Here is an 18,390-nt window from a genome sequence, read left to right on the forward strand (position 1 = left end):
ATGTGAATACGTGTATTAGAATACATGATTTTAGCTGCTTTCGACTGAAATCATTCTGCCATACTTTCTGACCACCTTCAATTTGCAATGAAATGCGTTCAACTTCAGCCATAGAATTAAATCAAATTCGCATACAAAATGTTTGCTAATTTTGTATCAGAGAAACATGCGGTTACTTTTAATGACACAGTTCAATTTATATAGTACAACCGGAAGTGCAAGCACTAATGACAGTTTTATTTTCCGGCGGCAAACATTTTTCTGTTTCGAGTACAACAATGGTTCAGTGGGTATTCACAGTCGAAAGCAGCTCGCCCACACAGACACTAAAACGCCATTCATATTTTCTCATGGTAAGCATTTCCCTTTACAGTAATATGACTGTGGTGTTATCTTGAGAACCGAACTGGTCAAGCTATTCGACGTTGTGGTTTTGACAAGCCAAATATACCACGCACGATAGGTGATTGTACTAACACATTATTGCATACAATAAGACCCAGCAGTCTGTCAGAGTAATTCTGAGAAAATATTTATCTGACGATATGAATAAAATCATTTCATATAAATTATGTGAAGAATCGACCATTATTGTAGAAAAGTCGACAGCTTGTTACATCAACAAAAAAGAAGAAGTTTGATTTATTAATATACTAATGATTCATTATGTTCCCACTTAACACATCGCAATTTTTTTTAAACCCAATTTACATTTATGATGGGCAAGCCTGGATAAACTTTCTTGGCGATAGTCTCTTTTTTTCTGTTAAAGGTATGCGTATAATTATCTATGAAAACAAAATATATATTTTGACCTATTTGCCAGTGTCCTTTTTTTTTTCAAGTCAACCACTGATTTATGTTTTGCCAATCAACAAAATGATATATGCAACATCGTTCTTATAACTTATAAGCAACATATAAAACTGTAGCAAAACAAAACTTTCGTATCATATAATCTTTTACAATGTAATAGATGAAATCGATATAGCAAAAGTTGTTTAGCAGTCATATGATATTAGAATAAAATAACAGAGAAATATAATCCGTTTCAAAGCAAGGCTTGTATCCACGTGGATAACTTAATTTACCTCATCTGACCCCCCCCCCCCATGTCTGCTGTGAACAGCAGACAAGGACTACACAAGGCCTAATGGAAAGCTTGCAAGAACTTAATTCTTACAGCCCAGTTTGTCTGTTGATCAAATCATTATCACCATAAATAGGCAAGGTTTTCATCTCAGGGCATCTCAACCATCCCGCTGGTTTTCATGTACGGAATTTAATCAGTCATGAGTTGAATGCTATCGGGTCAGCTCGATTGATTACTCAACAATAAAGAGGCAAGGTCTTCTCTAGGATGGTTCCATGACATTTGCTCCTGCGAAACTAGCTCCCATGAAATATTTGCACGCTAAGCCAAACATAAATTCTACCCAAAAACATAACCCTACTCCTAATCCTAATCCGTGATAACCCTACTCCTAATCCTAGTCCTCACATCAAACTAAAACTAAAACTCTATCATATAACCCTAAACCTAAGTCCTTGGAGAAAATATAACTGGATCAGTTGTCGCAGGAGCAAATGTCGTGTCACCCTCAGGGATACAAGAACCTAACAAACCGATAAGTCCAGCCGGATTACTGGGTTTACGGAATTTAGTAAGTCATAAGTTGAATATTGTCGGGTTTGCTCGATAAGGTGCTAAGCTTTCCATCGATGACTTTCGAATAGAGACGTGTTATGAAATTAAAACTAAAACAAAGAAAAATGAAATGTATCGATCTCCAACGGACAATGGGCGATCGATTGTAATGCAGTTCAACAATCAATTGCGCCATCGCTAATCCTTGCTTGGGCATCAGCGACGACGTAACCCCGGAAGTTCTTCATTGCTTCTTGGGAAGGATGTCAGCTATTCGAGCACAGATGCGGCGAGTGTTTTCATCCTGCATAAGGTAGAAGTGTCCTCCCGGTAGAAGCTCGGAGTGGAAGGACTTGCTCGTCGTAACTGCAACCCACTCTGGAAAATTGTTACAGAAAATAAAACAACTTTTATCAAATCTATTAAAAAAAGAGAGGTGGTTACATTCCCCACACCCCGTATATTATTGCTTTCAATAAAATGCAAAACAAATTACATCAGTATAAGTATAGGTTGCTGTAAATCGGTACTTATCTCATGCACTGAAATCCTTTTGAAACTGTGTGAGGATTACACCATTTAAATGAGTAGGGCCTGTAGTGGGAGTATCAGAGCAATTAAAGGGATGGTATAGTTCCGCTTGAGATGGGGCTTCAGGTTTCCAACTTTTTTTGTCCCTGCCGAACGAGTTCGAGCAGGGGACTATGAAACGGGCTCCGTACGTGTGTGTGTCCGTGTGTCCGTCCGTCCGTCTGTCTGTCCGTCCGTCTGTCTGTCTGTGCGTCCGTGTGTGATCAAAATGTTCAATTTGCTACTTCTCTGTCATTTATGAGCCAATTTTGATTCTGTTTGCTTTATATGATAGCACTACATGGGAGCTTTGAAACTTCTACACAGAATTTCAGTTGTGACCTTTGACCTTGACCTTTGACCTATATTGTACATTTTGCTTCAAAATACTACTCCTTCGCCATTTCTAACCCGATTTCAATTCCGTTTGCTTTATGTGATGGCACTAGGTGAGGGCTTCAAAACTTCTACACAGAATTTTGACCTTTGACTTCTTTGACCTTTGACCTTGATTTTTGACCTATATTGTACATTGGCTACAAAATGCTACTCCTTCGCCATTTCTAACCCGATTTCGATTCCGTTTGCTTTATGTGATGGCACTAGGTGAGGGCTTCAAAACTTCTACACAGAATTTTGACCTTTGACTTCTTTGACCTTTGACCTTGATTTTGACCTATATTGTACATTGGCTACAAAATGCTACTCCTTCGCCATTTCTAACCCGATTTCGATTCCGTTTGCTTTATGTGATGGCACTAGGTGAGGGCTTCAAAACTTCTACACAGAATTTTGACCTTTGACTTCTTTGACCTTTGACCTTGATTTTTTGACCTATATTGTACATTTTGCTACAAAATGCTACTCCTTCGCCATTTCTAACCCGATTTCGATTCCGTTTGCTTTATGTGATGGCACTAGGTGAGGGCTTCAAAACTTCTACACAGAATTTTGACCTTTGACTTCTTTGACCTTTGACCTTGATTTTTGACCTGCATTGTACATTTTGCTACAAAATGCTACTCCTTTGCCATTTCTAACCCAATTTCATTTCCGTTTTCTTTATGTGATGGCACTAGGTGAGGGCTAACACTTCTACACAGAATTTTGACCTTTGACTTCTTTGACCTTTGACCTTGATTTTTGACCTATATTGTACATTGGCTACAAAATGCTACTCCTTCGCCATTTCTAACCCGCTTTCGATTCCGTTTGCTTTTTGTGATGGCACTAGGTGAGGGCTTCAAAACTTCTACACAGAATTTTGACCTTTGACTTCTTTGACCTTTGACCTTGATTTTTTACCGATATTGTACATTTTGCTACTAAATGCTACTTCCGGCGGGGACATATTTTACGCACCGCGTAATTTCTACTTTTCCTTGTTTTTCGTGAGATATTGAAAAACCTCTTATGAAATATGAAAGAGCTTGTAGTTCTAGGACTAATTCAAAGTTTATTTGATAAAAAATAGTTTTAAAATAGCAGAGATATCCAACAAAAATGATCCTAATAAAAGGTTGGACCCACCTTTTATTAGAATCGCTTTGTTTTACTTTTTTTTTTTGACATTTCAGCTATTTCAAAACCGATTTTCATTAAATGAGATTTGAATTCCTCGAAGAAATTGTTTGCTCTTTAACATTTCATATAGTAGTTTCTAGGTATCTTGCCAAAAGTTAAATGCTAAATCCTCATCTCAATCAACACTATAAACCATCCCATTATTAAGTTATTAAACGCAACACTCGAAGTGTTTTTCACAGTTTTAATATATAGCGTTAGACTTGGGATTTTGATGAGTATAGTATAATGATAATCTAATAATCAGACAAATTTGTGCAGCGAAGCTACTATATAAATATACTCTACTGCGCTGTGATGTAACAGGGCTCCTAACATTGTTACTGATTAGACACACAAAAGATAAATAACGAATTATCAATGATCAACGGCTTCTGAAAAATGGTAAGTCTTCAACAAAGATATGAAGACAGTAAGTGATGGGGCCTTCCTCATTGTCTCAGGTAATTCATTCCAAAGTTTTGGAGCAGCACAACTGAAGGCACAATCCCCCAACTTCTGTTTTAAGTGAGATTGCTTTAGAAGCAGCTTATCATTTCAAAAAACGACCTGAATATCTGGGAGTGTGGTGATGTTTTCGGATGACATCATACACGATGCATTTAGTTAATCATACAATCAAAGATAGAAGAATGCGAGATAACATACCATCTTGAGGCACTGCAAAGTCCTCAGTTCCATGGAAAAACGTTAGCGGGCATGACAGGTATGGTTTTGCTGGTGGTGGATCACTGTACGACGGAGAAGAAGAGGAAGAGGAGGAGGAGGAAGAGGAGGAGGAAGAAGAGGAGGAGGAAGAGGAGAAGGAAGGAGAGGAAGAGGAGGAGGGAGAGGAGGAGGAGGAGGAAGAGAAGAGGATAAAGAGGAGGAGAAAGGAGAAGGATGAAAAGGAGGAAAGGGAGAAGAGGAGGAGGAAGGGGAGGAGGAGGAGGAGGAAGAGGAGAGGATAAAGAGGAGGAAGAAGAGGAGGAGGAAGAGGAGGAGGAAGAAAAGGAGGAGGAAGAGGAGGAGGAAGAAGAGGAGGAGGAAGAGGAGGAGGAGGAGGAAGAAGAGAGGATAAAGAGGAGGAGAAAGGAGAAGGATGAAAAGGAGGAAAGGGAGAAGAGGAGGAGGAAGGGGAGGAGGAGGAAGGGGAGGAGGAGGAGGAGGAAGAGGAGAGGATAAAGAGGAGGAAGAAGAGGAGGAGGAAGAGGAGGAGGAAGAAGAGGAGGAGGAAGAGGAGGAGGAAGAAAAGGAGGAGGAAGAGGAGGAGGAAGAAGAGGAGGAGGAAGAAGAGGAGGATGAAGAGGAGAGGATAAAGAGAAGGAGGAAGAGGAGGAGGAGGATGAAGAGGAGGAAAGGGAGAAGAGGAAGAATCCAAATTTAATGATGGTTTGAAGGTTATTCAAAATGTTTTCGCTTATCATTCTGCATTGTCTTTATAGAATAATGTTCCGTTTCTGTAATTTTGTGAGCGCTCTGAACTTCATCAGAAGAGTTTATTAAACATTGATTATATTGTATATTGAATTGTACTGCACTGTAACACACACACACCATTCTCTCTCTCCCTCTCTCTCTCTCTCTCTCTCTCTCTCTCTCTCTCAGTATAGCTTCTTTTCTCTCGGACACAAGACATGACCTGCATGTTAAAAATATATAAAAAAATATAAAAAACTTTGGTTAAACACTGACCTAACGACTTGGATTACAAAATTAAAAAGTGTTATTTACGTATATTGTGCATGACCAAAAAAAGAAAAAAAAAGACCCAAAGATAGTGATCTGTACTTCAAGATGAGTATTCATTTATCAAAATCATTTGTGGTTCTGCTGACTTACTCGTATTCCTCAACGATTTTAAACTCCGACCTTATGCAGGGCAAGAAGAGCTTCATTAGTCCCTCGTTCGCCATGACTTCGGGCGGAGTGCCGCCCAGCTTCCGTAGGTTGTCCAAGAATTGCGCCTCGCTCATTTTAGCCCATCCCTTGCGGTGCTTTTGTCTTAGAGGCGACTTTTGGGAAAACAGGAAGAAAAAAAAGAGCATGCCAAAAGCAGCTTTAAATGGCTTATGCTGTACTACCTCGCTTTGTTTCACGAAAAATATTTGATATAGAATGTTTGCTTTTTTTCCACTACAAAGTCATATGTACCTACAAAACAAATACATCATAAACTTTTATAACAGCATTACAAGAATATTTAGGTCCACAGCAAAGTAGACTTACCCATCTCAGAATCACTAGTCATACAGACACTTAGAACAAAGATTTGTCAAGAAAATTTGCTGATAAGAATAGGCAAAGGAGATAAACAAATAACCAATTTCCGCTATCAACGTGTTATAATGACATCTATATTCATACCAGATAGAACTTCTGAAAAATGCTCAACTTTTTTTTTTCTTTTGCCCAGGTTTCCTCGATGCCTGCAGCTGAAATAGACATTTTCCGACCTTCTATTCATTGACAAGTTCACACAAATTCAACTAACCAAAGTATAACCACCTTCAGTTAAAAAGAACAAAACAAAAACGACTTTCTATGACTCACTGTATAGTTTACATCATTATTGTGATGACAAAACGACGTCAGACAAAAGCATACATGAGAATGCGTTGTATCGTGGATGACGTCACAGACACACGAGTGAAACAAGTACTTCAGTACGTACATGCTATAATCAGAGGGGGAAAATGATGAGTATTATACGAAACGAGTAAACTAATGAGTGACGTTATAGGGGAAACATATACACCTGATAGACACACCTGAACACAGGATGCGACAAGGCTAACAGAGTTATGGGATCACTAAACCATTGCTATTAACCGTATCTTCTAGGTATGCAAACGTTTATCAACTTGCAAACTTTTCAGAAAACAAGAAATTGTGACCATTTTGGACGCCATTTGGATTTCTGGAAGAGTCCAAGTAATATTGGTACTTTTGTGTTTCAGTTAATCTCTGAATAACTATTTTTTGTAGGATTCCTCGTCTATCGAAACACACACACAAACGTACACACACACACACACACACACACACACACACACACACACACACACACACACACACACACAAATGCTCTGCGACACCTTTTCTCCGCCGGCAATTGCTCCGCCGACATTTGCTTCGAATATAGGTATATAGACATTAACTGATCCGCCGACGATTGCTCCGCCGACATTTTTTTTTTCATAGATACGACATATGCACCGCCGTCAAGTGCTCTACCGACTCTCTTACGATTGAATCATAAAGGAGGACCTACATTGATACAATAATGTCCACTTTCAATGATTTCAGTATGAAACTATGATTCTCGAGCTGGCAACATCTATATATCATTCAGAAATTATTTTGCACACTTATTATTTCTTTCTTTAGCCAATGCTTTGAAAGAGATGATATTGGGTATGATCTAGCCATTAACCATCGATTTATTGGAATATTTCATTGATAGTAATTGTACATAATTATCCCACTAGACAATCTAAAGAATTTCATCTTCCCTTAGTTAGAACTGTACACACTCAAAATACATTTGTTTATACCGGACCCAGATTTTGGAATAGCTTAGATAATGATCTAAAAGAATCTGTGAAGTCAATTACATTTAAGTATAAACTCAAAAAATATTTGTTTTCTAAATATACCAGTTAATTCTGTTCAATGAAAAAACCCGTCATGTTTCACTTTTCCTTGAGATTTTGTAGTGTGTCCACAGACCTTTTCCATCCCTCTCCTTTTCCTTCTCTATTCTTCCCTGCTCCTTTTTCCTCGTTCTTCGTTGTCCAGTATCTGTCTGAGTGCATTTCCTCAAATTCTGTTATTTCTGTGTATTGTGTTATTGTTGTTGTTGTCGTCGTTATGTTTTTTGTGGCCGATTGCATATCTTCCTTTCCGTTCAATTTTCCTGGCACACCTGGCCCCATAGTGTCTGTGCCACAAATGTGATATGTTATATAGTTTATACGTTTGCATCCTAAAATCCTAGAAAGTATTGTTCATAGTATCAACATCATTATATCAATGAGTAAAATGTACAATAGTATATAGAAGAATTTAAAATGAATATGTCTTATTGGTATAACAAATTGGTGCTGTTGTTGTTTTGTTCCAGTGTTCCACGTTTTACAAGCGTGGCTTTTTTAGTGGAACACTGTTTTCCATCATTGTGATTATTTACTATTTTTGTTGCCATGACAAAGTGCATTGTTTCTTTTTTACGACATCATTCGTGTATAATATACTTTATATTGTATTGAAAAAATCCTTTATCAGACGAGTGTAAGAGAAATGAAAAAAAAATTGTATCACTTTGGATTATGTCAACTTTTTCTTTTCTTTTCTTTGTGATGATGGAAATAAATAAACTATTGAATTGATTGTAAAATGATGGTATATCAAAAAATGTAAAAATCATATAGTGGAGCATATGCCGTATCTTTGAAGAAAATGTCGGCGGAGCGATTTTCGACGGAGCAATTGTCAGCGGAGCAAATTTGGGCGAAGTAAATGTCCATGGAGCGATAATATCCACGGAGCAACCATTATGTATAATGTGTGTGTGTGTGTGTGTGTATGTGTGTGTGTGTGCGCGCGCGCGCGTGTGTGTGTGTGTGGAGACATTAAAAGTGTATATTGGTGATACCTATAATACTTGCAAAGTTATGGGGAAAACAGGAAAATGGCGGCCATTTTGGACGCATTCTTGGATCGCAAAAACGCCCAAGGAGGATAAATGAGGACTTTCAGTATGTTATTTTAGTTTAGACATATTCCTGGACTTATCCTGAAAAAAAAAAAATCAGCTCGTTACCAAGCATATAACATGTTTATCCAGGTTCAAGCCTACTTTGACTGAATGCTCTTGGCCTGATGGCCTATCGTGATTTCTTGGAAAAAGGTAGCGAATTGCGTTGATTTGTTTACGCTTTAATGATGATAAAGAGTTCAGTATTAACAAGGAAGCACTTCCAACATTGTCTGGAAAGTACGCGAAAGGACAATGCTCTTGTACAGACGCTTTCGATGCGGAGAACGACTTCCTTTCTATTATTCACCGTGTGATATTAAAGGGATGGTACAGTTTTGGTTGAAATGGGGCTTCAGGTTTCCAACTTTTCGATGAGATAGTGAAAAACCTCTTTCCAACAATTTCAAAAGAAACTCAAGAAGTTTTGATGAAAATTGGTTTTGAAATAGCTGAAATAATAAAAAACAGAGAGGTCCGATAAAAGGTGGGACCTTTTATCAGGACCACTTTGCTTTACTTTTTTTAATTATCTCAGCCATTTTAAAACCGATTTTCACTACTAAATTTTAAATTCCTTTTACAGTTGTATTCTCTCTGATATTTCATAAATGATTTCTAATTATCTAAAATTTAAAATATAAATACGCCATCTCAACCAAAACTATACATGTCTTTAATTGATGTAGCGAAAGCACTTGATACTAGCAGTAATGTGAGCAACCCGTACAATTGACGGACAAAACCCGGATTCTATAGGTGTGTGTGTGTGTGTGTGTGTGTGTGTGTGTGTGTGTGTGTGTGTGTGTTTATGGGTTTTCACCCGATGTGTTTTGTGTCTTGTGAGTATTTGTAGACATGGGTAGGTTTTCAACGACATTGTGTTGCTATCAACAGGGTTCGACACTAACTTTTTTTTTTTTTTTTTGCGTGCCAGCAAATCGTATTTATTTTCATTTCCCCTTCTTATCGACACATTGCAATTCCTTACACAGTATACAATATCGACACAACGACCCGTTTTGAGCCGCTCCTTTCAATAATTATCTGAAAACATTTTGTATAACAATGACAGTACAAGTACACTTTGCAATTGAAGAGTTTTATTGCAGAACGAGCTAACTCCATTCTTGTTAAGTTGAGATATTTGTGAATAAAGCTGCTAAAAAGCAAAGAAAATAATAAGAAAATAAAGGATATATATTTTAATCATAACGTCTACAAAATTCCTTGTTATGTTGCAAGTTAGGTATTACGAGAAAGGTTTATATTTTGCTATATCTGATGGTGGACTTACTTTGGAATGTTTTTATTGAATGACGCCTAGCCCATTTTGCAATAAAACTCTTCAATTGTTATGACAGACGTTGGTGTGCTTTTTGTTTTCGTTGGTGGCCCATTCAGACTACTAAAATCTTTGAATTTCAAATTTTGGTGGTCCGAGAAAGAAACGCAGTGACCCTATATCGAAGGAAACGTAAAAATCAATTTTGAATTTTAGGCGCCCGATCGGACCACCAAAAGATAGCCTTTTCGGAACTTTGGTGACCCGACACCAATTTGTTTGTTTGTTTGTTTGTTTGTTTGTTGTTGTTGTTGTTTCGGGGGGGGGGGGGGAGGGCTCGGGCCACTGGGCCACGCGGATAATGTCGAGTCCTGGACCATCTGTGCATGCGCTTTATTACTACTGTACTTGAAGTTTTGCTCCACTCGTCAGGTGAAATGATGCAGTCTGTATACATTGATAGGTCAAACTTTATAGGTCATGTCTCGTGACCCCGATACTGAAAAGATCAATTGAGTCTGACATAGCAGATACGTGTTGATGTCACTATCGTGTTTGTTTGTTTGTTTGTTTGTTTTTGTTAGATAGAAAAAAGAAGAAGAAGAAGAAGAAATCTAACCACAATAGCGCCTCCTCTAATAGAACGAATATATTGTACCGAAGTTATCTCACTGGAGAAATACACAAAGTCGTAACTACACTGACTAAATCAAAATGATCACATAGCAATTCCCATGGATACTTTGTGGGTTTCAAATCATCATCATTGCCTTTCTTACATGTCTTGCATCACAGAAAAGAAAACAAGGGGGTGGGGAAGGAATCTATTTCGCCGCTATTGTCACATTGTACGAGAGCTATGTGGGGAAGACCATTTGAGGAAGTGAGTGCGGAGAAATTAATAATCCGATAAGCGAGTGTCCGGACAGATGACATAGATGGATCTTAGTATCATAGGTACATTGTTTTAGACGCGTGCATTGCTCGTACGGAGTGGTTAGCGTCGAAACCACGTTATTGCACCGACGAGATCAATGTCTGTGCTTGCTTTGTATTTTTTTTTGGGGGGGGGGTGGGGGGTGGGGGTGGGGGTGCAAGTGTATCAAAATGCATGCACATTTATCATGATGCATATAAGGCTTCGTGAAGGGAAATGCGTGTGTCTGAATGAGAAGATAATCTCTCATTCCCCGGGAAGTGTGTCGATATTAAGAAGTACAGTGCGGGTTTTTTTTTTTGTTACAGTCCCCATATACCAGAAACCATGGTTACCATGGTGGTGGTGATGGTGGTGGTATGGAGTGCGGGGATGCGGGGTGATTACTCTTCAGATGGTCTTAGATATTAGAGCTAATATGTCAGAGGTGAAAATACCAGCATTTGATGACATCCTTGGACAGATTCAATATCTGTGTTTAATTTCCATTAAAAAAATCTCTGACACTCTTAATACTAAGACATTACCAAAGATATTCTTCCTGACATTTTTACCGCTAATTATACATAAGCTGACATTTTTAGGTCTGGCATTCTTGTCTGTGACATCGTCGCCTCCGACATTTTTACCTGGCACTGGTATCTTTAAGTGTCAATCACAAGAGAGTTAACCCTTCGTGTGCCTCGAGTGCTGATTAGCACAGAACCACCCCCTTCCCTGAGCATATTGCACGGATGGTCCAAAGCCCCTGGCACGGAAGTGGTTAAGCGGACCCAAAACACGAAAGGAGAACATATAACACTCACGTGTGGACCTAACGCTCCCGACGCAAACAGGTGCTCAGGTTGCATGTTGTGATTTCGGACGAGACTCCGCGCCACCTCGTAGCAGAGGAGGGCGCCTAAACTAAAAAAACAACAACAACAACAACAAACAAACATACAAACAGCTAATAATACTGATAATGATAATAATAGCCAATATCTATATAGTGCTTTTTCTACACAGACTCAAAGCTCTTCAACAGTTCTATCAAAATACACGAAATCAACAATATTTAGGCTACGAAACAAAACAAAACAAAACAAATAAACAATGACCTTATACACTTGTCAGATCACTAGCAGTGGAATTAGATAAGAGCTATAATGATGTCTTACTTTTGGAACAGATAGGTTTTCAACATTTTTAAAAAAATCAATCTGTGTTAATCGCTGATTGGATATTTGTGGGGATAGTGTTCAAGGATTGTGGTGCTGCAAACAAACAAACAAAAATTCATGCAATAGTCAACGATTGATTCATGAGTGTTTTCATCCCGATACTATAGATTATATTTCCCTACAGGCTATTAAAATACAGATGATTCAACCCTGTATGAATTTTTCAAATCATGATTACAGAAATGTATGACTACTTCTCTTCTTGTATCATTATGACACTCATTTGCCTATTAAAGAGAATTCGGTGATTCCTGCATGCACGTAGTCTACGGAAATGTCGGAAAATCGCAGGAAAGGAGTTTACAATATATAAGGGGAAATCAAGAGAGTCTTTCTTCATGTCTATTCTGGCACACATCCAGATAATCCCTATCCTATATAGCTTTTGCTGCATTGGACAGGCCTCGATGAAACGTGAGGCAAGAGGTTGCAAAAGGAATCCTTAGAAGTTAAAATACTTTCCCCGACACTCGCCGATGCCGTTTGCCCTCTGAGAATGGGAATCTCTCAGGGACTTCTACTAATGTTAACCCGTTGCCTCTAAATTTAGGTTATATCTCGATTAAGGAGTTTACAAAGCAGATATCACATAAATCTCTAATCAGATTTCCATGCACGTATTAAAGAACGACGTGTCCCCCCCCCCATCAGTTTACAAACACCCACACCTCTCCTCCGTCGGTCGACTAGATTCGCTCACTCTCATTGTCAGTTTAACAAAGAGCAACATTTCAAGACATACACAGGATACTAGTAGCTGTCCTGTCGACAGTGCATTGCCTCATCCACCCTCTTCCTCCAGCTAATAATCTATTATGTCATGAGATCTCCGAAGAAGCAACAATGTGGTCACATTGTTTTGACTGTTACTATAGACACCGCTGTATGTGGTGAACATTTACCCATGCATTACAATCTCTTCCGTGCTAGCATCAATTTGTGAGAGCCCCCTCCGGCTGCCTCGTCGTCGGCTATAAAGCAGTGCAAAATCCCTAAACTATCACGTGTTTGTACTCGGTTATCATATGATTTCAGACGAAACCGATTCCATATCGATCAATACATCAATACTGCCAGGTACACACATTTTGCGCGTCTGGGATAAAGAAGGGAAAAACACCACCTTGTTAAAGGGTCTATACGCATCGGGCTGAACTCAAACTCATGATCTTCAGCTAGAAAAGCTCCAGGGCCATATCCGTTATGCCACAGTGATCCTTCCGAGACTTTGATCTTAAAGGACAAGTCAACCAAATAAGATGAAAGTTTGAGGAAAATCGGACAGTCCGTTCAAAAGTTATGATTTGTTCGGTTTTTATCTTCAAGTTTCTATGCAGCCATTGCTGGATGAGAAGACGGTTAGAGTTTGTGATGTCACGTATGTGTTTCGCAATATATCGAAAATATAAATCGATTTCAATATATATTCATACTTCTAGGAAAATGAAAGAGCACTTGAGTTACTCCTTTCAGAAGGCAGTGCGAACATAATCACCCTTGAAATAAACCACCTACAAGTCGACACATGGTCGAGGGGATGTTTACTCTTCATAAAAAAGGGAAATTCTGTGGAAATGTCTTCATAATATCTCTATATCGTTGTACATACGTAACATAACAAACTGCAATAGTCTTCTCATCTGGCGATGGCTGCACAGGAACTTTGAAAATTCATATTAACTTCAAAACGGATTGTCTGATATTTCTTGAACTTTCACTGGGTAATTGTGTGTTCTACTAATAATTATGGCTGCAGTCGCTCAATCCACACGTCATATAGTTGGGTGAAGTGTATCTTTTTTTGAGGGTGTGTATAACGCATCGGGCCGAATTGGAGCTCGTGATCTTCTGCTAAAAAGCCCCAGAGCTTTATCCACTGTATCCTGACCACAGTAATCTTTCCTATATTACCATAATTCATGATCTTGACTTCTAGTTGTATACTTCTCATGACTGTCTGCTCAGCAACTGGATGAGGGTTTTGTGGTGTGGTGGTTCTAACAGTGGATGCAATTTGGGGTGCACGTCACGGGTTCGATACCCACCAATCATAATGATATACAGCCCACGACTTGTAAAGCCCACGAGTTACACAGCCCACGAGTTATAAAACCCAACAAGTTACATATCCTACGAATCATACAGCCTATGAATTCAACACTAGGCAAATAAGGCCCATGAGTCCGGCACTATATTTTAGGCAAACAAGGCCCACGAGACTGACACATCAAGCGCATGATGTAATGTCGAACTCGTGGGCGGTTTTTTTTTCAAATATATGGTGATATAATAGGCCAGTCAATATCATAATTATTACCTATCCCCCTAGGTAAATTAAGAAAATATGTAAATACGGCTATACACTATATATGATACAGATCAGCCACATTTGACTACCTGTAGACCATCAACATGTTGAATAATTGCAAAATTGTTCATCAATGTATATCATTCAACTCCAACTTCAAAGATACATGTAGTTGTAACAGGCAAACTTCAAACTTCTGAACGTTCTTACACTTTATTTTTACTTCTCTTTTAAAAGTTTTAGAGTTGTAAAACTGATGCATGGTCACTGTGCAATTACTGATCACAAATGGACTAGTCACATTGCCTAGTGCTGCTGTAAGTGGTCGACCTTGTATGAGTTGATTTATCAGCGTCCTTCTGCGGTGCGTGTAACTGACACTCTACGTCCTGGAATGTTTTCTTTTCGTGGTCGATCGGAATGTTTACGTTTAACGCAGGGAGGTGGGGAGAGAGATTCCACTCTTTCTCTTCCCACCTCCCCAAACCGGAAGATTGCACTGTTTGCACATACTGTTACTGTTACGCAGAGACGTGGCGAAAAGCATATTGACCGCTGACCTTTAACCCTGCAAAATAACAACTCCTGACCTTTAACCCTGCAAAATAACAACCGGAATTGCCTCGCAAAACTCCCTCGTATAGGTAATAATATGCATTATCATATATATAGTTGGGTTTTTTTTTTTTGCTAAGCAACATATTTAAACCACACAGGAAATAGCATTATAAGGCCGTCTATATGAAAAATAGGACAGAGAGGACAAGGACGAGAGATTTTTGCACCGCAATCTTATGTTATTAGAAAAAATATACAGAGCTATATAGGATAATACTCACCGTTTAACCTGATTTCCTCAAATTGATAATAGAGATCGGATGACATGGACAGTTTCCGGTCGGAGATTATCACTCGTGCAATATAAACATGATTCTCAGCTGTACATTTCCTGAGATCAACTGACCTTTTGCAAGCGAATTTTGATAGCCTGATTAAGAATGGATTGCACAGACGGACGTTTCATGCGACACTTGAATTTATTTTTTTCACTTAGGGCCCATTTATTCATTACACTATTTAAACTGATTGATTGATTGATTGATTGATTGATTGATTGATTGATTGATTGATTGATCGATCGATAGATCTATTGGTTCATCCATCCTCTTTTGGCAAAACTACTTTTGATTCTTCGAAACATGTACGCCTATACATTATTATTTACCTGTGTCCAAAAAACATGAATGGTCGCTCTCGTAGCTTTGGCAAGAGAATGGTGACAATATCTTGGACCATGGACGACATATCCCTGTAGAGTGGTTCACGGAGTCGTGATTCGCGACCAGGAAGGCGTATACCGTGCACTGAAATTTGAATACAAAAGGACATGTCTCACGGATTTGCACTGTATCCAGTACAGGCAATAATCATCCTTTCAAAGCCCCATCCCTATATCCAACATATGAAGAGTTTGGTCGCAAAACGACTTAACTCCATTTTTGTCAACTTGAGATATTTGCGATTAAACCAATACTAAAAAAAAGAAAATAAGAAGAAAATATGGGATATTCATTAATATATAACTTGACGAATACTTTTGTTATAATATGCAACAAGTGAGGTATCACTGGAAAGGTTTTGTTTTGGTATTTGCAATTAAACCTACTAAAGAATTGATAACAAATTATGGGATATTCATTAACATAAATTGAAGAATATCCTTGTTATGCAACAAGTGAGGTTATATAATTGGAAAGGTGTTATTTTGCACTGACGGCGGACTTATTTAAAATGTTTAGATGTGGCGCCTAACCTGTTTTAACATCAAACTCTTCATAATTATTCAGTTCATATAGCAAGGTCTGTGTAACGGGGAGGGGTAAGGTCCAATCCCTATTTTTGGTTTAAAAAAACCAAACAAACAAGGAAAAGTATATTGAATTCTGATTAAACTGGACTGCAGCACCCCTTCTTGGCTTTGAGTGATTAATTGATAAAACAACAGCAACAACAAGCACACTGACGACCATACCATACGATTATGTGTGTGTGTGTGTGTGTGTGTGTGTGTGTGTGTGTGTGTGTGTGTGTGTGTGTGTGTGTTGTTACTGCCCATCCTCGGGGAGACGATTATTGATACAATATGCAAATCCAAAATGATACATCATTGGTTATGTCAAACGCGGCCATGATCATATGACTTCAACAGTTGGAAAAAAAACCAACAACTCGAAATAACCTCAATTCCAAAAAGCGAGGGAGGAAGAGAGATTGAAAGAGAGGGAGAGAGAGAGAGGGGGGGGATTAAGGAAAGAGATGGAGATTCTCATACATTTTACTGTCATCACCCAGGCAACGACATTAATGCACCGACTTGGGGTAAAATGACTTGATAATGGACAGTGCCGGATAACATGCCATAAACAGTTTACATCCCCTTTTTGAGTCCCGGAAGAAGATGTGATAAGGATATGAAGACACATTATAGAGGCAAGAACGCAGATGCAACATTTTCTCGTTAAACGTTAAAGAGGTGTTACATTCACCCAAGTCAGTGCACTGATGTTCTTTTATCGGTCAAGTTACAAGACTTTCAATGCGTGAGATATGCAATACTTCACGACTACGCATCTAAAGGTTACGATATATATATAAGATTTCGTCTTTCGTACACCAGTAATAGATATGATTTTCCACTTTCGGATGAGAAGCCGGAAGGCAAATTAATCTGTTGCGACACCACATGATGCTCTCAGCTCGACGAAATAACATTAGCTCTGCGTCCGTGTGAATTCATGTGACCTGATTAAAACGGACAAAATATTTTTCAAGGGAAGTGTGCCTCGACGACAGCGCCGAGATATAGAATTAAAGGAACAAATCAATTAAGCATTTTTGGAGCATAGATTTGTTGTTTGTTGTTGTTGTTGTTGTTTTTATTAGCCTTGTTATATGAAGTCCGATGGAGACATCGAAATAGCGGCCACGATCACGTGACTTGGGTCTTGGGCGTAACTTGCTCTTTATACCATTCTTTTTTTTTAATCATTCACGCCTCTCTAATCTGTCTATAGGCCCTCTTCATAGTTCATAAGGGGATGTCGAGGATGCTTTGTTTTTTTAAAAAAAGTGTGGTAACTTGTCAATTTTGATCAGGATTTGGCTATATTCTGGGCCACGGATGGTGAAATTTATTCGAAGTCTAAAATGCGATCTTCCTTGACGCGAAATTCCTCAACTTTCTGATTTGGGTGTCCCGACTCTGATGGAACACCAACCTCACACTTCTCGTCTTAGTAATATACTTTGCTCCATTCTACACTGTAATGCCATTTGGATAATGGCCAGCGATGACTGGCTCTTTGAAGGGATGGTACAGTTTTGGTTTAGATGGGGCTGCAGGGTTCTAACTTGTGTGTGTGTGTGTTTGTGTGTGTGTGTGTGTGTGTGTGTGTGTGTGTTTGTTTGTGTGTGTGTGTGTGTGTGTGTGTGTGTGTTTATGAGATAATGAGAAACCTCGTATGAAATATGAAAGAACATGCAATTCTTATAGGAATTCACAGTTCATTGATGAAAATTGGTCTTGAAAATCTGTAATGGCTGAGATACCAAAAACAAAAGCGATCCTAGCAAAATGCAACAGACCACGACTTTTATTACGATCTCTTTGTTTTACCATGTCTTTGGATTTCTCAGTCATTTCAAAACCGATTTTCATCAAATAAACTTTCATTTCCCCTTAGAATTGATGCTCTTTAACATTTTATGAAGTGGTTTCTAAATATCTTGCAAAACGTTAAGAGCTTAATCCTAACCTCAGACAAAACTATACTAGCATCCATCCCTTTAAGCCATACTTCGTCAAGTCTTTCTTTACCTTCGATGTGATTAGGTAGGTACTGGCACCAACCGGCGTAGAATCCGGACCCTCCGCCGGCCCACGGGAAGCAGAAGACGTTGTACTGGGCGGAGTCTCGCTTTTGTCGGCAATTTGTCAATTTCTCCAACATCGCCATGGTAACCAGTGGCTATGATAACCTCGGCTATACACAGAGTCGACGCTCTCACCTTGGGCTCCCTTTATTTTCCTGAAGAGA

General features: G+C 38.8%; 1 protein-coding gene across 1 annotated transcript in view; it reads right to left on the reverse strand.

Annotated features, from left to right (window-relative positions):
- Positions 1-737: 737 nt before the first annotated feature.
- The window catches only part of LOC139738892 (S-acyl fatty acid synthase thioesterase, medium chain-like), a 42,968-nt gene continuing 25,315 nt past the window's right edge, over positions 738-18,390 (reverse strand). Inside the window, exons 2-7 of the mRNA XM_071649522.1 lie at positions 18,171-18,381; positions 15,519-15,657; positions 11,569-11,668; positions 5,624-5,796; positions 4,451-4,533; positions 738-2,026 (exon numbers count right to left, since the gene is read on the reverse strand). Of these exons, the coding sequence (XP_071505623.1) occupies positions 1,893-2,026; positions 4,451-4,533; positions 5,624-5,796; positions 11,569-11,668; positions 15,519-15,657; positions 18,171-18,309 (768 nt within the window). The 5' untranslated portion in view covers positions 18,310-18,381 and the 3' untranslated portion in view covers positions 738-1,892. The remainder of the gene's footprint in view (positions 2,027-4,450; positions 4,534-5,623; positions 5,797-11,568; positions 11,669-15,518; positions 15,658-18,170; positions 18,382-18,390) is intronic.

Source organism: Diadema antillarum, unplaced genomic scaffold, assembly GCF_040938485.1.
Source record: "Diadema antillarum isolate AM-2024a unplaced genomic scaffold, OU_Dant_1.0 seq00000772_RagTag, whole genome shotgun sequence".
Lineage (NCBI taxonomy): Eukaryota > Metazoa > Echinodermata > Echinoidea > Diadematoida > Diadematidae > Diadema > Diadema antillarum.